Source organism: Typopeltis vanoorti, chromosome 3 (assembly GCF_054136105.1).
Source record: "Typopeltis vanoorti isolate ZY-2024b chromosome 3, IOZ_Tvanoo_1.0, whole genome shotgun sequence".
NCBI lineage: Eukaryota > Metazoa > Arthropoda > Arachnida > Uropygi > Thelyphonidae > Typopeltis > Typopeltis vanoorti.
Window position 1 is genome coordinate 105,591,181 of NC_143551.1, and position 23,542 is coordinate 105,614,722.

The 23,542-nt window shown below is 34.4% G+C and overlaps 1 protein-coding gene and 1 pseudogene across 5 annotated transcripts in view; one reads left to right on the forward strand and one right to left on the reverse strand.

The window, feature by feature from the left end:
- LOC150108442 (solute carrier family 41 member 1-like) overlaps nt 1-23,542 on the reverse strand; it is a 294,151-nt gene that overhangs the window by 85,219 nt on the left and 185,390 nt on the right. For all 5 annotated transcript variants that reach the window (XM_090390787.1, XM_090390785.1, XM_090390786.1 and 2 more), the window contains exons 4-5: nt 20,086-20,193; nt 9,270-9,341 (exon numbers count right to left, since the gene is read on the reverse strand). In XM_090390787.1, the coding sequence (XP_090246913.1) occupies nt 9,270-9,341; nt 20,086-20,193 (180 nt within the window). The remainder of the gene's footprint in view (nt 1-9,269; nt 9,342-20,085; nt 20,194-23,542) is intronic.
- On the forward strand, nt 5,788-5,950 carry LOC150108443 (U2 spliceosomal RNA; annotated as a pseudogene).

Sequence of the window (23,542 nt, forward strand, 5' to 3'; positions counted from 1 at the left end):
CTACAGTGCTCAACACCACGTTTCAATTTCAATACGAAAATGGTTTTCTTCTTTCCTCTCAATTCCTTCTATTATGCAGCAGAACAAATCTTAAGACATGTTAGCTGGTATATACCCATTTAGATTTCAAAATAACCGGAAAAAATTCCCTGCATCCCTCTAATGCTGTCCCTTTTGAATAAACATTTGGATGCGTTTCCCCAAAATAATACAATCCTCAGGTTCAATGAATATTTACATGTTTTCTATTCACTTTTATTCATCCACAACTTTTTTTTTTGGTTGTTTAACCTATAGCATAGATGGCAAACCTCTGGCACGTCAATGATTTACAGGTGATATCCTTTTATACGCTTATAAATTATTCAACCTTTTTTTTTTAATTGTTACAATACGTACAAGTTAAATATTGTTTTACACCAAAGAGCAGCTGTGAAGATGTGCATATGATTGGTGAGGTATTAACAAAAGATTGTGCGACTCAAAGACAAAGGCAACCGACAATTGTTGAGTTGAAATGCTAATTCTATAACATGTTGAGAGTGTCACAACAACATTCACTATATATTTCTTAGTTTTAAAACATTCATGATGGGGGTGTCGTTTATTGTTCTGATGGAACCTCTCATTACCAGCAGGCTCAACTCACACAAAGTTTCAACCCTTAGTTGAATATTATTGCTGCTTGTTTGTGTTTGAGCTGGCAGGGGAACTCACATGTATTATGTGGTAGGTTTCAATTCATGGTAGAATTTTATTCGAAGTTAGCCTTTGTGATCTGTCATAATGACATCGAGAATTTCAAATGCAATAAAGCAAACACTTATTTCATGTAATTGAAAAATTGGATATGAGTTTTTAGTTAGTTAGATTTGCTCGAGTCTACACAGCATAGTTTCTGTGACAGGGGACATGTGATTCATTATTTAGCGCCATTTTTATTCCAGACTGCAAAAGCCTCTGTACCTTATTCAAGGATACAATAAAACTACAGTACTTGTTTTTCTTGCATCTGCAGTATAATGGCAATGAACATGTTTAAATATTTTTCATGTGCGAGGCATATGCAATATTTTTAATATCTTTTTTTGTAAAGTAAAATCAGGGGTGCCAGTTATACTCGTGGGCGAGTTATTTTCGAGTAAATATGATAAGCGTTTCGCCGCCAATTTGGCATCCTTCTGCTGGCATGAGGATCTTGCTCAGCTAACTTCGATGGTGAGCTATGACGCATAAATATTTTCTCACTACCGTTTTTTTTTTTTCCCCCCAAACCAAAATCATTAAAATGAATTTAATAATACAATAATCAATTTTACACTGAATAATATAAATTTATATATAAATAAATATTATAAATTTATAAATAAATAAATTAAGTTAGATTAATTTTCCCCTATTAAAAATTGCCCGGCACGTCAGCAACTAGATTGGTGAATTTTTGGCATGCGTCAGCAACTCAATTTGTAAATTTTTGGCACACCCACAAAAAAAGGCTCGCCACCACTGACTTATAGTGTGATCACCAGTAAAAATGTATTAGATGGAACATACATCCTTCCATAGCATTTTCCAGAAATTATTATCTACAGACATTTAAAAGAAACACCAATATCTTTTTCTTTCTATCTAACCCTTAGCCTGCTCCCATATTGTATGAGCATTATATAAAGGCTTAAGGACAGCAAGCATTTTTTCACTAGCAGTTTTCATAAGATTGAGTCTCTTTAAACTAATCTTGGCACGTTAAACTTTTTCATACACGTTTTCCTCAACGATAAAGGATACATATTCCATATTTGTTTTTAATACTCATGTTAGAGGCTTAATGAAACAAAACAGCACTGAGAAAGGATTAAAAATAATATAATTCCAATATTTCACTGTCACTGAGACATCAGGACATGCATGTTCCAAATGAGATTTGGAACATGCAAAACTAAATGAAATATGCAGAGTCCTAACTAGGTGGGGTGACCTCTGTGGGTAGCCTAGGATGTAATCTGGGATCTCCCAGTTTACATCCTAGACAACTTCCACTTTCCTTTTTTTTTTTAAGTATACTTTCAGAACACATGCTGACATATTTGCCAGGAACTTCCAACACAATTTATTTTCCTGACTGCCTCTAACATTATGAGTCTACCATGGAGTCCTGATTTTGCCATCCTCACTATTCTTGCTTCTGTTTTTATTTCTCTTTTTATAAATTAGTATTATGAGAGCTCTACTCCAAATTATCTGGAATTTAACCAGACCTTATACAGTGCATCCACTGTAAAACTTCCACTTCCTCCATATTTGTGCATTTCTGGTCAAATATTTACTCCAATTGCAAATTTCACATTTGGGATGTCGGCAGCCTTTTTATACCTCAAGTATCGATATAACATTCTGATCGTATTCTTCATGAATATCTGTTCTATCATTTCTGGTTTCATTCAGCAATTTTTTCAAAGTAATCAGACAACTAAAATATATCCCATTTCCATGTCATTATATCTCTGCTACCTTTCAAAGTGCTCATCCCTCCATTTCAAGTTTTTTTGAATAGCCTCTAGAATATTTTCCACTTACCTGATATTTTCTATGTTCTTACCAAAGTCTTCCCATGATTTACGGAACTACTTTTACACAAAACACCACTTTGTTACATTTTTCTCTATATTCTCTCAGAACACATGCTGACTTTCTTATCAGAAACTTTCAATTTGCTTTCCCATTTTCCATTACTGCCTCTAACTTTCTAGGTCCAGCATGGAGTTCTTATAGTCAACTTTACCACATGTCCCTCTATGGCTGAATTCTCACCTTCTAAGCCCACCAGTTTTCAGACATTTATTGACTAATATTTGTGAATTTGAATCTACAGTTCACCTCAAAAAGCTTTCCTACTTTTTATACATATTCTTTTTTTATATGAAATTTATTTCTAATCATCACTTCCCATTTTACATTCCCCTGTATACTCAACGTGTCCTAAACAGCATGAAGAAATCACTATCAACAATAGCACAGTCAACGAGACTTTTCTCCTGCCTTCTCTTCCTGTGCATCTATGCACATCTTTATACTGGAACATGATATTAGTAATGACTAGTCCACATCCTAAACAGAAATCAAGCAAGGCATTTATAAGCTTTGTTTCCAAATTGCCTTAATACATTTTAACATATTTAGTATTAATTTCCTAACAGCCCTATTCTAGAGACTAGAAGTAAATGTTAGTCCAAGTAATGATTAAGGGTTAAGGTAGGTGAGCTGAGATGTTTAAGGCACTGGCTGTAGATGATCTTGTGGCCTGGTATGTCACTACCGCATGATTTGTTGAATGAGTAGGATGAGTGGAAAGTACTAATCGCCAGCAAAGCTGTGAATAGGATCAGTGGTGATTGCAAGTAGGTCATTTATGAACAAGAGAATGAAAGTAGGTGATAGGACAGAGCCTTGAGGTGTTCCAGCACTGTTGGTTAGGCTCAAAGAGAGGTAGCCACCTACCATGAAGAAAACAACCAGAGAGAAAGCTGGCTACCCAATTAAAGGTGGCAGGGAGACCAAAGAATGACAATTTGTTAAGCAGGCCATGATGCCACACACAAACACACACATACACAGTCAAAGGCTTTGAAAATGTTAAGGACAACAGCACAAGTTTCCCCAAACCTATCCATGGCCCGTGTTCAGTGGCGAGTTATGTAAGCCATGAGGTCAGCTGCAGATCTTGAATGGCAGAATCTATACTGGTGGTCACTGATTAGTTGGTGGGCCTCTAAGTAGTGGAGGAGTTGGTTACTAATTACTTCTTACATTTTGGAGAGGAATGAGGTGATGGCAATTGGTCAGTAGTTTGATAGTTAACTTCTATTACTCTTTTTAGGAATAGGATGGATATGAAATTGTTTCCATGTACTGGGATAAGTATCAGATATGTATAATAGATTGTAGAGATGATGCAAGACAGGTATTAATTCTGGAGCAAAATGTTTGAGAACTGAAGACTTACAACAGGACCAGAAGATGTTACTATCCAAGTATTTTTAGTAGTTTCCTGATTTCTTTTCTGTTGAAAAACTAAAGGAGCCACAGTGCTTGGATTCCATTATGGTAGGAGGTGATTTCCCTTGGTCATCAATGCTGGAGTTTGAGGAAAATATTGATACCAGGAGGTCAGCTTTATCTTTGGGTGAATAACAGTGGCACCATCAGGATGAGAGAGGTGAAAATGTAGGGTTAGAGTAGAAGTTGCATCCAATGGCCTCAGCGAGGGACCAGAAGGCATAGCTTCCATTTGGACAGGAGACAAATTTTTTTTTTTTGCTGTTGACCTTTATATGAAAATCAGATTTAGATCTGCTGATGACTGATTTGCATATGTTGCTTTTGGTATAGACAGAATACAAAGCTGAAGTTCTTGATGCGAGTACACTTGATGCTTTTCTTTGATACATTTTTGGTTGAACAATGGCTTGGGAAACACATGAGAATTATGCCTTGAATTGGGGATTAAGCTCTTCATGCCAGTGAAAATCATGCCAGTCAAACTCATTCACTGGGTGTTAGGTTCAGATGAGTGGAATGGAAACAATAGTCAGACCAAGGAAAGGAAGAGTAAAAATTCTGGAGATCATCCCAGTTGGGTCCTTTGTAGTGCCAGAGGACATGAGGTTGGGAGTGGCTGAGGGAGAAAAGTTCTATGAGAGAGAGAAGAATTGTACAAGATTGTGGTCAGTTGCTGAGAGGAGAGGTAACCTGTACAGTATATCTGGAAGGAGAACTGGTCAAAATGAGATCCAGTTTATTTGGAGAGTGAAGCGGGTTATCAGGAATTCAAGTAGATATACGATTTGCATCAGGTCATTACTTATGGCAAAGGACTTCTGCTTCTCGTCTAGCTTGGTCAGTGGTGTTCAAATAAGGGGAGTCAGAATTGTGGACATTGAGGTTGCCAAGGAAGATGACCTCACCATTTGGATAGCTGGATTTACATGTTCAGATAAAGAACAAACTACATAAATAGGATGATCTGTGAGAAATATTTTCCTTTGCATGTTAGGCATGATGGTCTGATTAGAAATTAGAAACTAATTGAATATCTGGTGGACTTAGGTCAGATGAATTTGGATGCAAGAGGACCTCCAATGTGACTACATCAGTAATCAATGAAAGTGAGAATTCACAAACCCGAAAGGAACAACATAAAGATACATTTATCACACTGGCAAAACAAAACATTCGGCGATTGGAAAAAGCAAAATCTCTGGCAATGAAGGTAAAAAATGTTCCGTGCTTTACTATAACCAGAAAGGAGTATGAATCATTTAAAAATGATTGGTTCCAGAAATTTGTTCTTTTTTCAAAAAAGATAAACGATTGCCAGAAAATACAATACAGTATTAGACCATGTTCCTTCCCATCCTGAAGTCAAATCACTTTATATGCTCATAAAATTTTAGCACCTAAACAATACATCCATAATTCAGCACAAAACCAAGTTACTTCATCAATGAAATATTACTGCACTGGCTTTCATAGAACTCTTGCTAGCAAATGAAGACAGACTGATAACATTCTGGATGTCATATACCAGTTTTTCATACCTTTTCTGAACAGCAATCCACAATAAAAATTCCGTTTCACATCTCAACCCCAGTGCTTGCGCCAACAACACACACACACACACGGCCGAGAAACAATCTAAGGGGACTGAAGCTGTACAATATCAGGCAACTCATAGAAAGGTGGAGCATGTCCCTGCAGATATTATGCTGATAAGAACAGATAATGAAATTATCTTGGCAAGTATAGTATCTGTTCTTATCAATTTAATATCAGATAGAGGTCCCAAGATATTAAACTTATTTTTGGAAGGTGGCAAAGCGAACATAGCTTACTCTACATTTACTCCAATTTTTTCTGGTGTTGCACTACCTCTGAGGTTAGCTCTCTTCATCGGAGAAGAATGAAAAATTAATAAATAAAAAAAATACACACTAAACTGAAACAAGTTTCACAAAACAATACACATTCTTATTACATATAATAAAGTAAAAACAAATGCAACAAAATCAATACATGAATGTTATTAATATTTAATAAAATAAAAAAAAAATCAGCTAACGCCTTTTTATTCCCGTATACGGGAGTAGGTGAGGCCATTTAGCCCTATCTAACTTTTGGAGACTGAGTGGGCAGTTCAATCTCCACTGGTACCCAATCAGAGACAGATGGCCCAAGGCTATCACTAATTATGCGGTACGCACTGAAGAGAGACGGCTCAAATGTGCCGCCATCTCGTGGTCCCCAACCCTAACACAATATATTTAATGTCTGAAATAATGTAGGTTCTACGGTCGATTTTCTTGAGTTTACAGGACGAAAAACCCGAGTTTCCGGGAGGAAAAACCTGCTTGCCCGTGCCAGAGATCGACTAACTCGGGAACCGGTCGAAAAAAGGCTTAGAAAAATTTCCTCTGGTCGCCGACTAGACTCGAAACCAAGTGTAAATGATAGTTTAAAAAAAAATAAAAAAAAAGTGTAAATACAGTATGGACATAATTAGAGTATGTACTGTGGTAGCGGCAATTAATTAAACTGGAGACATCTGAAATGAATGCAATCTGGCTCTGCATAATGAAAAACAGCTCCCCACCTAGAGACAATATCATTAAGAAGATAGTAATTTTATAATTAAAATTTAATCAAAAAGGTTCAAATTAGCATATGACACCACACAACACGATTGTGATAAAGCTATAAAATGTGAGATACACTGATCTTTTCTATTATATTTCAATTTAAAAAATGGTGGTGGTAGCCTGCAGTTTGAAAAACACTTACATACAGTACAATTCAGATGTGGTTGCAACTGATCATAGAGGAAAATTTCTAAATATGGAAATTTATTTAGGACTAAGGAAGAACAGAAGTGAGATTCTACGACAATGGATTTAATGATAAATTTAGAAGATTCTGAAAATGATATCTCAGTGAGTGGCTGCAAAATACTTATATGCAATGGATTTCAATAGTGCAATGTAGAATATCATTACTTCTGATGTAAATGAATCTAGAAGAGTGAATTTAATCTAATGAAATTTCCTCAAGCAAATCAATCACAACAAAGCACAGTACAGCATTACTCTGTTTTAACAGTTTAAGAGAACATAATTCACATGAACTGAGAAAAATTTATGCTGACATTGAGAAATACCAGAGATTCTCTAGAACAGAACTTCTTAAACTGTGGGTCGAGATCCCAAATGGGGTCACATAACCAAATGTGGGAGGGGGGGGGTCATAAAAAATTTGGCAACAGTAAAAGGTTTCTGAACGTACAACGACCGAAAATTAACTCAGATTAGAGGCAATTTTTTTTGCAATTCTTTATGTAAATGATAACATTATATGTATACCAAAGAATTGTTTTAAAATAAATTTATTTATAATTTATTATCAGTAAATGTTTGATTTGTATACTTATTTTATATACATATATACCAGTGTCGTAAAAATTCCTCGGTGAAAAGTTTAAGTGTTGTTGTTCTAGAGCAACATTATCTGATTAAATAATGTGCATGCATAAACAATAAGAGCACTTTAAGTGCAGCCTAAGTTTGGAAAACAATATAAAAAGTGATTTGTTTCTACTCTCTCAACTGGCCCCAATAATTAAGGATACATAGTATAACAATTCATAGGATACATAGTATATAATATAAGGATATATAGTATAACATTTACATGATTTTTTTTTAAAAAAATCATGTAAATTTTGTTCGTTTAAACCAAGATCGTATAGGGTGTGATTGTTCCATCACACCCTATTCAAATATGCATTGTCCATGTTATATATGGACTCAACAAAAAGGAAACATTTAGTGAGTAAAATGTGTATGAGGTCAATCAAACATTAACACTTATTAATTTTAGTAATGCTTATTTGTTAATTTAAATATAAATGGAGAGAACATTCACTGGGTGTTTAAGAACCAAGCTGATCCCAATTCAAAGGGCAGAGAATAATACATACAACCCCCAGGAGCTTAACATTACATTCTATAGTATTTTGAAATTTTCCTGACAAGATTGATTTAATGATCAGATTAAATCACAGGACTTATATGTATTTGATGTGGTTAACCAATATTAGTATTGACCAGATGGACGAATCATTCAAATATGGCAGTTTCTTACAAACATAAGCAGAGGAATATAAATTTGCTCGATTCACTACTCATGCGGTTAGCCTAGTGGCTGTGTGCTTTGCAACCATGCCTGGGGAAGAAGTGTCCTAGGTTCAATTCCCATCGATGATGTGAGACGCTGAAGGATCTTCCTCAGCCATATCCAAGTTAGCTGGTCTTGGGCGTGGACTGTAGAGGAATTTCCTCAGTTTATCTGGGGGATTTTCACCACATAAAACAGACAAAACTTGAGAACTCAACATTACAGACATAGGATACACTGGGGTGTAGGGCTGACACATTATCCTGTGAACGATTTGAAGTCTGATGATTAAACTAACCCTCGACACCACAAGGTAAAAGGAAGATGATTCACTACTATACACTGAATTATGCAATACCATATTTTATATGCCAAGTTTTACTAAGTTGCATACTGTTCCATTAATTTCTAATCAATAAGCTTATAAAAGCTATTAAAAGATCAAGGTGTTACCTGTATTTAAAAGAATTTTTACTATCTTCCTACGAGCATGACTCACTGGTATTAGTAAGGTAACTATCTCTAAACTAGCAGATGTGAGAAGAAAGGAATGTTAATAACCATCAAAATGCTATTAAATGGTGAGAGACAAAACACAAAGGCATGCAGCAAAACAGAAGAATTGAGAAAAGATTCCCTTTCCTCTCATATGACCACCTTTTCACTGTCACCAGCAATGTATTCTATTCAGCATTCTACCCGATTTATTGCCCAAATTCATCCACATACCTTTCTCTCTTACTCTTCAAATGATTTTCAATAATCCTGAGCCTCAAGTTACTTGATGCTTTTATCAATATCAGCCTGATGTAGGGAAAAAAAAAAAAAAAAAACTGATAAAAAATTCCTTTCTCCTATAAAGTTTGCGAGCATCAGGAGGAGAGGTGTTCCATCTAATAATGCTTACCATTTGTTCACTACAAATAACCATTACCTGTCTTGAAAACCAATGCTCATGTAACTGATTAAGCTTTTTTTTAATTCATTCAAGTTTTATGTATTTTTTAGATTCACTTAGTTTTATATTTTAAATTCAAACTAACCTGCACCAAAGCCATATTACCGTAAGCCATTTTTAATTGTTCCTTTGCTGTATCCATATGTCCAAGGTTAGCCTACAAACATGAAAATTTTTTTGTTCAACTTAATTCTTGATAAACAAAACAACGTTTATAATCAATACATAAATTATTGCTTCCTGAAGATTATTTCACTGTATACAAATTTTTATTTTTATTTTTTTAAAAACTAACATGATGACAAGGAAAAAAAGAGTGAATAATATATTTTATTTAAAAGACATTTCAACCTGAAAAGTACAGGTCAACAGTGAAGTGAATACAAAGTAGAACTCAAAGTTTTTTTTTTAACTGATGATAACCTGTAATTTTCAGGTTGAAATACAGTTGATCCTTAAAGAATGCAGGCTTGAACTGTACGGATCCACTTTCTTTTTTTAAATAAATAAATATATTGGAATTTTTTTTTGGGAGATTTGCGACAATTTAAAAATCTCATAGACGAACTGCGTAGCTTAGAAATATCGAAAAAATTAGGTATGTCATGAATGTATAAAATATATGTAAGTACTAGTCTATTTTAGCATTTACTACCATAAAATATGCACAAATCTATTGTAAAATATTCAAATTTATCAAAACTTATGCACAATTATAGACCATACATGGCACCATTCACAGTTCAGAGAAATGTAAACAAAAGTAAAGATGCAGTATTAAATCATCACTGCATAAAATTAACTGTTATTAATTAGTTACATTAATTAGCATAAAATAAAAGTTTTATAACAATTCATTCATTAGTGTATAGGCTAGGCTACCATAAAGAAATCATATTGTTGCTGCTTCGTTATCAATGCATGAATCGTTATACCTGTAAATAAATATGAATTTCTTTTTCACATTATCTATTCATTTTTGATGTCTGATATCAGTAATAATAACATCTACAGTGTTTTTGTATCATATAAGACAATACTGATATGGGTTACTGACAGACATACGATTCATATTGTAAACAGATGATGTAAACTTATGGTATCGATAAATACAGTATAGTACTGTAAATGCATTTTCACTTCCTTATGATTTTCTTTAACAACATTTTCCTTTCTCTAGGTTACTTTATTGTAAGAATATAGTATTTAATACATACATACCAAACAAAATATGTGTTAATCGACTATTTATGTCATCAGTAAGGATTCTAAGTTAGCAGTAGGCTATTATTAGTTAAGTTTTTGGAGAGTCAAAAGTTACACATGGATTTTACAACGAAATGGGGAATCTGTGCCTCTCACCCCCCACACATCGTTCAAGGGTCAACTGTATATGGATTTTAAACAAAACATTCATTCCTTTTCTTTGTGAATTTAAATGAAACCTTATGGCTAATTATTTTACCATAATTTTTTACAATTATTTTAACTTATTAAACACACACACACACCATGTATATTACTGAACTAAGCATAGGCCACTATCACTAACAGAAAGAGCATGTTTCCTAGAACATTAAGTTATACAACTTCTTTTTCAAAAAACTTGTAATTAAACCTATGCACCAGAATATATGCAGCTGCTGCTGAATGAGGCTCAACAAAAACCAAAGGATTTCTGGAATGTTTAATGACAATGGATGCACATTTTGTCACTTTGATAACATATGTCAGGCTTATTTTCTCATTTTTTCTTTTAATCACTGCTTATTTTATTTGCAGCCTATTCTAACCTTATTTGTTATATTTTTTTAAAGTTTAAACAACCTAGCAGCACTATCCCACTTTAAATATCTAGTTTGCAGACATTTTCCAATGACAATACTCATCTTTTCATTTTAATTATTACTGCAGCATTAGAAAATTCCAAGGAAGGAAGGAGATTTTTATTCTCTGCGTGTGTGTAATAATGTCTGAAGATATCTGCCATGCTTTGCTGAAAATGAGCCAATAATTACAAATCTGACAGACAGTGTTGTGACCTATTAGCATGCCATTTTTTAATCCACACAAAAAAAAAAAAAAAAAAAAAAAAAAAAAATATATCAGATGTAGTTTTTCTGAACATTAACAATAAGGTTTTTCTTTACTTTGCTTGGTTTATAACCTCAAAAATACCCCCCCCCCCCCACACACACACAAACCCCTTTCTCCAGACTACGTGCATTGTTACTTATTCATCTCCAAAATATCATCATCTGTTCGTTGGACATCCACAGATGACGCATGGTCACTCCGATGCTCTGTGATATACAACATCAGTCCTCACCATGTAGTCCTGTTGTATGCTTTTCTGGAGGCTTCAACTCTCAATATCAGTCGCTCCATGCACACCATCTGCCTCTTCCCCTTTTTCCAAGAACTTTACCTTCTATTACTGTTCTGAGAAGTTCTCCTTCCAATGTGTCCAAAATATTTTAACTTTCTTCTCCTTAAGGAGCCTTAAAGTTCTACTGATCTTTTCTAACATTCATTCATTTGTACACCTTTCAGTGTATGATATCCTCAACAGCCTTCTGTGACATCTCAAAAGCAGCTATCCTTTTCTTATCTGACTTCTTTAGGTCTCACATCTATAAATGCTGTTGGAAAGACAACTGCATCCAAAATCCTCAACTTAGTTTCCATGGAGATGGATCCATCCTTCCAGATTTTAGACAAGTCTCTGACTGCTGTTTTAGCCATTCCTAATCTTCTGATATTTTCTGAACAGCAATTCTTCACATTAGTAATGGATCCCAGGTATTCAAAACCTGCTAACATCAATTCTTTCTCCATTAAGGTACACTTGTTTCTCAAGAGCAGTCCTGTCTATATTTCCTTTGAGAACCATAATCTGTCTTGCTAGGATTGACCTGAAGTCCTCTGTTATTACTGATGTCATTAATTTTGTCAAGTATTTGTCCTAGTTCTTCCTTGTCATTACAGTGGAGTATGGTATCATCAGCATACCTCAGTTTACTGATAAATCTACCACCTATCCTAATTCCAATCTTGAACTCATCCAATGCTTCAAACTTGATGTCCTCAGCATATATACTAAACAAGTGAGGAGAAAGTAAACATTCTTGCCTAACTCCCTTTCCAACCTGAAGCCAATCGGTTAATCCAACACCTGTTCCTACCATGTCTTCTTGCTCCCCTGTACAAGTTGGCTATCAACCTGATAGTGTTGAGGAAAACCCATTCATTACTTCTCACAGTTTCACATGCTGAACACAGTCAAATGTTTTAGAGCAGTCTAAGAAACACATCACCAGAGGGAGTCTAAATTCTTTATATTTTTCTATGATCTGTCTAAGGCAAAGGATCTGATATCTGGTACCTTACCTTTCTTAAAACCTCCTTGCTCCTTGGACATCTCTGCCTCAACTTTGGCTTCAATCCTATTTATCATGCTCTTCAATAAAATCTTACTTGCATGAGATATTAAACTAATAGTTCTATAGTTCTTGCTATCCCTCATATCCTTCACAGGTAGTGGTATGAAAACCTACTTCTAGTCTCTAGGCCATGATCCTGTCTCCCATATTCTTGTAACCATTCTATGAAACACTAATTCCTCCATCCCCTGTGGCCTTAATTAACTCTGCTGGAATTCCATCTGCACCTGGGGCCTTATTGCTGTTAAGCTGCTTACCTGCTCCTTCAATTTCATGCCTAAGTGGAGGAGGTTCCAAATCAGAATATTTCTGGTGAGATGACTCCAAATTTTCTTTATCCACTCTCTTTTATTCAGTTCCTCACAGTATTTTTTCCATCTATTTTTGATTTCCAATTCTGTTATTAATGCTCCATTCCCGTCTTCGATGACATTCAATTTAGGCTTAAACTTGTGCTTTAGGTCATGAACTAAATGAAACATCCTTTTATAATCGTGCCTCCTCATCTGGAACGTATCTCTTCACATTTAGTAGTATAAAACTTTTTCTTGTCCTGTTTGATGGCCCTTCTGACTTCTCTGTGTAATCTCTTATATTCTTCAGTCCCCATGTGTGTTTTTCCAACTGCCTTCTTTTGAATATTTCCCCATGTTGAATATGATATCCATGGGTCTCTTGGTCTTCTTATTGGGCACTCCTTGGTTGTATCCTGTATTATCACCTTCACTCCTTCCCAAAGCATTTCTGGTGAGTTCTCCTCACTGGTCTCCTAAAAATCATCCAACCACGTCGATGTTTCTTCTGTGAACACACTAGGAATTACTTTAACATCCAGTTTAGTGGGAATGTGCCTGACTTGAAAGTTTTCAGAGTCTTAATCTTACTTTGGCTCTTACTAGCTGACGGTCTGTACTGCAATCTGCTCGTCTTCACTGCTGGACAGCAGGATGTAATCAATCTGGTGTCTTGATCTATCAATGTCAGATACCCAAGTATAGGTCCATCATGGGTGTTTCTGGAAGCAGGTATTGGTAATAACTAATCTGTTAGCATGTGCAAATTCCAACAGTCTTTCACCATGGCGTTATGTTTGTCCAGACCAAACATGCCACACTCAGGCCTGGCTCTCATACTCTTTCCCACTTATGCATTTAAGTCCCCTAAGATGTGAAATATGTCTCCTTGGTAGGCAGTTCAAAATAGTAAGTTTTCAAGAATGAACTGGTATTCAACAATGACACAAGCAAACTGCACAATCTGTGGAGCATCACGTTCTAATTATATTAAGTTCTTGTAAAAATAACGAACAAAATAATTAAATTTAAGCTAATTCTGGAATTTGTGAAGAACTATTTCCCATAAGAGATGATTTAATTCTGTCATTTCTATTTAGATTTGGTCAATGTAGCAAGGTTTCAACAACTCTATATAGGCATTCCAGGAGAATTCTGGAATTTGTGAAAAACTGAAATTGAATCATTTGTTATATTTTTAATATTTAATTATGTTTTTATTTATTAAATCTTGTTAAAGTATTTTCACTAGACTGAGTGTGGCATGTTTGGTCCGGGCGACATTAACACCACGGTGAAAGACTGTTGGAATTTGCCCATGCTAACAGATTAGTTATTACCAATACCTGCTTCCAGAAACACCCATGATGGACCTACACTTGGGTATCTGACATTGATAGGTCAAGGCACCAGGTTGATTACATTCTGCTTTCCAGCAGTGAAGACAAGCATCTCTGATGTGCATACTTGTCCTGGAGCAGAATGCGGTACAGACCATCAGCTAGTAAAAGCCAAATTAAGATTAAGACTCTGAAAACTTTCAAGTCAGACTTAATATCATTAGACCATGACGCTCTACATGTACGTGCAGTTCGTGCATGTCATTGTTGAATATACTAGTTTCTGTTCTTGTTTAATTTAGAAGTCATACTGAAAATGTCCTTGTACTACAAAGAAAATTTTATACTAATACAAATATATGTAAGTAATCAGTTTTGCTATTTATTGATTACCATGCCTTACATTCCTATATGTCAAGTTAATGACTTTAAATGTTTAAAGTTTTAAAAACAAGGAAGTTATTCTCCCACTTTACAAAATCCCACTATTGCACTCAGCTATACACCATCCTCCTCTTAGAAATTGAGTTTGGCATGCAAAGTTCATGTCCAATTCAATTTCTGAGAAATTAATGTACTCAGGAATGTTATATAGATTCATAATATTCTATAGTACACATTGCTGAATGAATTAAGTTCAATAAAAACAAACTTAAAATACATTCAGCAATTCATTCATTCAATCTGGACTTGCGGAGCATGCTATCAACACTAGACAAAATTCGCTAGAACAAGACGAGTCCTTCACTAAAGTTGGTTCCCCATGGAACAGCTTTATAAAGAAACGTGCAAACTTTACTTCACCCTCCTAACTTAAACATATCTGATAGTTATGTCTATCCCCATTGTGGGAGATTAATCCTCAACTTTTGCATGGTGCACTTTATTAGTAGGTATCCCTTTTGGGAGTCAGCCAATCAAACTCTTCTATACCAGCTAAACTAATAAAGTGCACCATGCAAAAGTTGAGGATTAATCTCCCACAAAGGGAATCTCACCCCTCCCTGATTGAACAGTGAAATAACTTCAATATACCATTAAAAGCAGCACTGATAGAAAACAAGTGGGTCCTAGCAGAGAAATTAGATGACTCATCAATTCATGTTGACACTAAAACTTTAGAAGCAAATTTATTTTGTATGTGATCTAATTTGAAGTAAATAATACTGCTTTTTGGTATACAAACACCATGAAAAGAAAAAATATATAATTTATTGAACTTAGTAATATTTTGTTGGTTTTCTACCCAGGATCTTAAAAGCAACTAAGTCATGCAGAAGCAATTCAAATAGTAACTAAAAATGAATTAATACCCTAACATAGTCTTCTGTGGGCCAGATAACCATAAAGCTAACTAATTTGGAAAACTTAGGATATATAGTCTTGTCTCCCAGATCTTTGGCAACTTAATACAGCCAACAGCCATACTTGTGGCTAGGAGAGTGCTTCTTCATATTGATTCTAAAAATACTCTCAGAGTTACAGCAACTTTTACACATATTTTCTTCCATTCAATCCTATGTGAAGGAGTATACAGAGTATAGTCTACCAAACTCCCCAGAGGTCTCTGGTAATGATTATTATAGCATTGCACTGCTATGAGAGAAAAATCTAGCTCTAACTCATTGGACTGCATTCATTCTCAGCTTCAATGGATGCCCTCTCATCTACTCCCCACAAAATTAAAAATTTGATCTGTAGGTAACCTGTATGATCCTTTCAGAAGTTTGCAGGTCTTAATTATACTTAAGATCCATTATCATCTGTATGGCAAGTGATTGTGTGTGTGCGCGCACGTGCGTGCAGGTACACACACATACACTTGTCAGTTATAATTTATGCTCTGAAGAAGTGGGTAGAACATTAGCAAAATATTAGTAAATTCAAGATTTTAATTTTTTTTTCTTCTCTTTGTATTGTCTATTCTGTGAAGCACTATTATGAATACTCAACACTACCTAAGCTTTTCTATGCATATACAAATCCTCAATCTACATTCCACAGTTATGTTATGATAGTTATCATAACTGTGATACCAATATACCTGCGATGAATCTCCTGACTACACGGAGGTTTGATGATAATATCAGCTGTCAATCTCTACAAGACCAAATAGGATCAATCAAAGCCAAGATGTGACCACCATTTAGTGTTGAGTAATGTAAAACTGAACTTCATATTGGAAAGAAGAGTGTGTAAGAAAGTTTTGAAACAAATCAAAGTTGAACAGCTGATGTGAATGAACTGTAGACTTAAATACACAAATATTATTCAATAAAAACTGAAGAGTTTGAAAACAAGAACCAAACCTTGGAGATTCAGTGGCAAACCCTAAAGAAGACCGGATGATTCAGCCAGAGAGGCATGTGGTGAGGTAATCTGCTAGGATAGAAAAAAACAGAACTCCATGGTGGACTCAGGAAGTTAAAGAGGCAGTCAAGGAAAAGAAGGAAGCAGATCAAAAGTTCCTGGCAAGTAACTCACCTTAGGGAATATAGAAAAATGTAAGAAAGCAAAGCACTGTGTAAAATTAGCTAAACAAAAAGTCATGGGAACGCTTTGATAAGAACATAGAAAATAAATAGTAGGCATAGGTTTCTGTGGTTAGCAGTTCAAAAGAAAGATTTTGGTATTGCAAAATAAATATCAGGAAGGTGGTAAAATATTCTGGAGACAACTCAAAAAAAGTTCAGAAACAGATGAAAGAGTCTGTAATGATAAAGAGAGCCTGAAAACTGAGGATAAAGATATTTTTGATGTATGGAGCAATTACTTTCAAAGATTGCTAAATGAAACAGGAAGTGACAGCATGGTGGTGGTAGGAAAAAAACTCAACAGGAATGCTATATATATATATATCTGTACTTGAAGTTGAAAAAGATATCACAAACTTGCAATGTGGGAAGGCAGCTGGAGTAGATGATATTCAATCAGAAATGCTAAAATACAGAGGTACAAAAGTTTTACAGTGGCTGCACAGCATAATTCAGAGGCCTGGTCAGAGAGTCGAATTCCAGATGATTACAGTCGAGCACTCATAGTACCATCTATATAAAAAAAGGGAATAAAGCTGAATGTGAGAATTGCAGAGGAATTTCTCTACTGAGTATTCCTGGTAAGATCTATGCAAGTATTCTTGAGAAATTGCTAAGAAAATTGTGAAGGAGAAGCTTAGAGAAGAACAAGCTGGGTTCAGCCAAATAGAAGTTGTCAGGATCAGATTTTCACTTGGACAAACATTTGAGAAATCATGAGAATATAACAAGGATCTGTATTTAAGTTTTGTAGATCTGGAAAAATGCATATGACAAGGTGCCAAGAGGAAAGCTATTCAAAACACACCAGTTATAAGGTGTAAATGGGACATTATATCAAGCAATACATAGTCTCTATTTGAGTTGTAAATCAACACTTAGAATTTAGGGAGCAACAAGAAGATGATTTGGTGTTAAGTCAGGTGTGCAGTAAGGGTGCACATTATCAGCTCTTTATTTATGCTTCAATTTGAAGTACTGTTGTAATAAATTTGGTATGAAAGTCAGCATTAAAAAGACAAAGACAATGAAGATAGGTAGAAACATTGAAAACATCAACCATGCTGAATGGAGAACCTATAGAACAAGTAAAACATTAAAAAACGTTTAATTTACTTGACCAAAAAACTCTGGAAAGACTTTTAATGGGATTATATTGATCAAGTGCATATAATAACCAATTATGTTATACCAACTAGTTTCACCAACTAAGGCTGTTGACATCTTCAGGGTACATAACTGATGTAAGGCAAGTAAAAAAACTTTTTATTGCGCTCTGTTCTTTGTTTAATATAATTGGAATTGGTTGATTATAGTTTGTAACAGTTTTTTACTTTTTATTGCCTTACATCAGTTATGTACCCTGAAGATGCCAACAGCCTTAGTTGGTGAAACTAGTTTGTTTATTATATGCACTTGATCAATATAATCCCATTAAAAGTCTTTCCACAAGTAAAACACGACAAATTTAATTTGCAAATAGACAGCAGAATTAACAAACCTGTTATGGTAAGAAGTCAACTGAATAAGTTTATATGGAATAAGAGAGAGATTAGTCAAAACACTGAACTAGCTGTATACAAGAGTGTTCCAACCAATTTTAACTTGTGAATCTGAGAGTTGGGTTAGAAATAAAACTCTTGATCAAAGACTGGAGACAACAAATATGAGTCCTGAGAAAGATCGGGGGACTGAACAGATGCCATCAATGGTAGTATCATATTAAAAATGAGGATATTAGGAAAGGACATTGATAGCATTCAGGAATGTGTTAGCAGAGCCAGTCTCAGGTGGTATGGCCATTTAAATAGAATGGGAGAGAAAACATTAGCTAAACAAGTGTTCTTTGCCAGGATGGCAGGAAAAAGACCCAGAGGAATACCAAGATGTAGGTGGATTGATACACTAATGATGTAAGTAATGTAATGTAAAGTTAGTGATGATGTAACTGTTCATGCAATACTATCATATGAGCCTGTGCACTCCTAAGGGTTTGTCAGGAATTTGATGAACAAACAGAAGAGGAAAATATAGAAATATAACAGGGAGCTGCATTTAAGTTTTGCAAATCTGGAAAATATAATATAAGGTATTAGCAGAGGAAAACTTGTTAGCAGTCTTTATATAACAGTCTTTATATTTTTTACTTCCCAGACAGCAACAGATTTCATAGTATTCTCTACACTTCATATATTTATAACTTGTCTGCAGAAGTGAGAAAAAAAAAACTGATTGTTATTAAAACAATCTGCATAACGTACAAGAAACACTTATGCATACACTATATACTGCTTTGCATAAGGTGTATAGGAAAATAATAAATAAAGTTTAAGATAGATCTATATTAAACTGTTATTATTAAATATATAGGTCATATTAATTAAAATGTTAAACCTGACATACTCAAATAGGAAATAAACTTACTTTTTTATGCTGATGACAAACTCTTAATTTGATAAAGATCAAATGCCCATTTTCAAAGGTGAAAAGTGCTAGCATTGTTTTACTCTGAAAATAGTGTGGGGAGTCTATGGTTGATTTCCTCGAGTTTACAGGATGAAAAACCTGCTTGCCCATGCCAGAGATTGACTAACTTGGGAAACAGATGAAAAAAGGCTTAGAAAAAGTTCCTCTAGATGGCACTTAGAATTGAACACACCACCCACTTTCTTTGGGTGGTGGGTGTATACACACACGATTTTAACTTTGATTTTAAATATCAAGAGAATTAATTTTTAAAATGAGGTGTGAACTATAAAGCTATATTGTGAAAATCAATCTTAAAATATAAAAAAGTGAAATAAAATCAGATATTTTCTACATAACAAATTTAACTATTATATGCAGTATTAGAATTGTAGATTTAACAATAATGGAGCATTATTAGCAAACAATTCTTATTAGCATAAAATCAAATAAAATTCGATTTTATGACTGTCAACATATACAAAATCGGATTGAACTCAGTTTTAGATTGAGTCCAGGTAAAAATTAAGACTTGCTGAGTAAGTACTCTTACCCAAATAAAAAACAGATATTTTCTATACTTTACATATCCATAGTGGTCTATGACAAAAAAAAGGAGGAAAAACTTGCCATTTCTATATGAGAATGGCAATCTCATCTTCAGCAAAACAGTCTTTATGTTTTTTACTTCCCAGACAGCAGACTTCATAGTATTCTCTACACTTCATATATTTATAACTTGTCTGCAGAAGTGAGAAAAAAAAAATAAACATACAGATGATAATGACTTTTGCACTGCATTTTTTTTGTTATTAAAAAACTGACCTGTGTTGAAAGCCTTGCTGCCAAAGTCATTTCTAAATTTCCTTTCAAACCAAGGAGAGATGGAACCAAGATGAACAATTCTGATACTGTCATAAAAACTGGCCAATGCTAAAAATGAATAAATAAATATTGAGTGCAGGAACAAGTGTCACATTAATAAGTTATAAATAATGCCTTTTCCTATTATATCAGCAATTAAAGGCAAACCAAATGCAATTTTACTAAACTATTTGTATTTGTGATATACATGGGAAAGTAATACATAAATAATTTCTACCATCTTTTAAAAATTGATTTTTACAATTATTTAGTGATAGCAGTGTTACTACAGATAACAGCAAGAGATTCCTTTAAACACAAAATGTAACATGCATTTTAAGTGAAGCTACATTTAGTCTAATTCCTTCCTTCATTCAGTTAAGACTGGCTGATATCAGTGGAACATAAAATGGGATAAGAATTCAGAGTCCATATGTAGGTTCATTATGATCAATCCACTTATTAAAAAAGTCACTTCATCACAATAATGGGGAAGACACGACAAAAATGTTATCAAGGTCTTCAAAGATGAGCAAACTACCGATGACCCAACACTGACAATGAATGACAGCAGCAGTAAAAATTTTAACCTTGTTCTTAAGGGTGAAGTTACTTAACTAAATTTGTCATGTTTATGATTCTCACCACGAACGGTTAGGAATCTATTGTGCATTTAACATGGGCTAAGGGTCACACAATTTGGTTTTGTTCTCAAAATCAAACATGAAATATCAAGCTTGTGGTTTGTGTTATCCATTGTAATGAATGTAGCATAACCACTAAGAAATTTAAATTATTCAACCAGCTTCTTACACTACATTGCATACTCCATCAGACATAAAGTTACTTTGCAATTCAAAAACAATTTTTAGTATACATAAACTGATGTTAATGGAATTGTTAAACTGACAGTGCTTATATGTTGAGATATTACATGTACTTTGTTGATTTATGCTGTGCAATGTCTACCAAAACTGAATTCTGTGAATTTTAGGCCTTGTGTACACCAGCCACAGTTTAGGATAAGGCCTTGATTTTATTGCACTATATTGCTATTTCAGAGATTTCTTTAAATTTGCAAATATATCAAATTCAGTATGCAGTATTTTTGTTAGTTCCCAAATTACCTACCATTTTTCTTTTGTGTTATAATCCAAGCTTGATTTATGTTTTTTTCCCTCAAACATTCCATCTGTCCAACTTAATATGTACTATGTGCCCAGAAATTATTTTTTTTAAATATACAAACACCTAGCTTCTTAGCCAAGTGAATGAGAGATTTTTTGGGTGATGTGCAAGCATTATGGAGATATTTGTCATAGGTGTGAATGCTACTTTGAAGCCTGTTTTAATACATCAGTCATTTTATCTGCGATGGCCTTGATGTGTGGTAAAGTGCCTGCAGCATCTAAATTTGCAGTTTGCAGTGACATTTTGTGGTTTTTATACAGCTATCAGAGTGCAACCATTCTTTAAGCACTTCTGTGAAATAATTTGTTTTCTTTTCATTGTCAGTTAAAGCTGACTATTTCTCCCAGTTTCTGGGCATGACAATAGTGAAAAGCAGAATGAATGAAAATATATAACATATTAAACTATTAAGTTATAATATTAAAGAAACTATGAAGTTTCTTTGAACCTGGCCAGGTAAAAGATAAAGGTATGAAAATGAAAATACCATTTTTGTGTTCTAATATTCTTAAGACAGTCACATTCAAAATGGCCCACATATGCTGTAATTTTATTACATCATCCATTTTATTTTAATCTACTGTATCTATTTATTTCTTTTAACATTTCTGAGTTAATCTTTTTTCTATAGTAAATTTCTCCAGTCAATTTGCCATGTGTTTAATTGTTCAGGTTCTTTTGTGAATTTTACCATATGATTATTCCTTAACTGGTCTACAGTTCACATTTAAATTAACTCAGTTTTAAAAATTGTGAATGAAAGTAGAACAAAGATTGTTTTTTTATCTTCAGCAAGTTATTATTATTAAGAGAGACCTCCAGGGAGTCAAGCCACATACTACATGCACCAGCTGTCATTCTTGAATGCATTCACACTGTTTGCACATAAAACATCCAATGGCAGTCCATTCCCATCACACCACCCTATGGAAAAGAAATCACCCCCCCCCCCTTCTAAGCAGCATTCATCTCAGCTTCTAAAGATACCTTTTGTCCTTTCCCCACCCTCCATAAAATGAAAAGCTTTGTCCCATTCTTAAATCAGGTTCCGAGTGAAGAACACATTTTTGGCAGATGTTTACACAGTTTTTTTTTTTCCACTGTCAGGTAGTGGAACACCTAAGACAGAACCTCAAGGATCACCTTGATCATATGGCTGAGATAATGTTTCCTAATTGGAAGAATAGGCTGGACAGAATTTTAATAAAAACAAGGTGTCTTTAGACCAAGTTTAAAGAGGTCTTTTAATATGCCACATCTCCAAACTGTGCCAATAGCTTCTCCACATTAAAGAAGAGTGAAACCAGATGTTCTCATTTCAGGAAAGCATCTCATATATATATGTTTCTAAAAGGATCAAATGGTCCAATGTTGATCAGAAGCCACATCGAGTGTTGGAAACCAGCATATTGCTTTCGATGTACCAAAGAAGTATTGAGTTTTCCCATTTTTTTCAATACCTTACAAAGACAGCTGGTCAGAGATGGGTCAATAACTGTTTGCTTAGATTGTTTAGATACTTTCAAGGTTTTGTGATGGCAGTGACAAATGATTTATGCAAGCATCTGAAAACTCTTCTAAGTATTCTTGTATAATAAGAGATGGAGATCCACGGAAGATGTTTTATCATCTCATAATGGATGTCATCAGGACCTACAGTACTGCAGTACCCGATGACAGAGTAGAAGTTTCTCCTTAACAAAAGGCTAATTGTAAGGTTCTAGAACACTAGCAGAAAACTTTAGCTGCTGTTTCAATATTAAAAATTCATGAGGATATGAAGCTGTTATTGAGATTATAGCAAAATTATATCCCAAAGTGTCTATGATAGTTTTAGGATCAGCAACAATATATCAATTATGTTCCATGGTAGACAAACTATGCACTCTAAAACCTGTCATTTTCCAGATTTTATGCTATAAAATTTTTGCACTAGTTATTTGATTAATATGTAAATTGGATTCAAGATTGACTGCAACATCTCCCATAACATGCTTTGGCCCAAGAAACTTTAAAGGCTTATTAGATTTGATGTGGCAGGATATCTATGAAATATACCCCACTCTGTCTAGATCTTTTTTGGCTGCTTGACACTCTGGATTCCACCACAATTTTTGGAGAGATTGGAAATAGAGGCTTTTTTTTTTTTTTTTTTTGAATTGCAGCTGTTGCTGCCTGAACAATACAATCTTTGATATACTTCACTGCTTCATTAGCCAGCCTAATT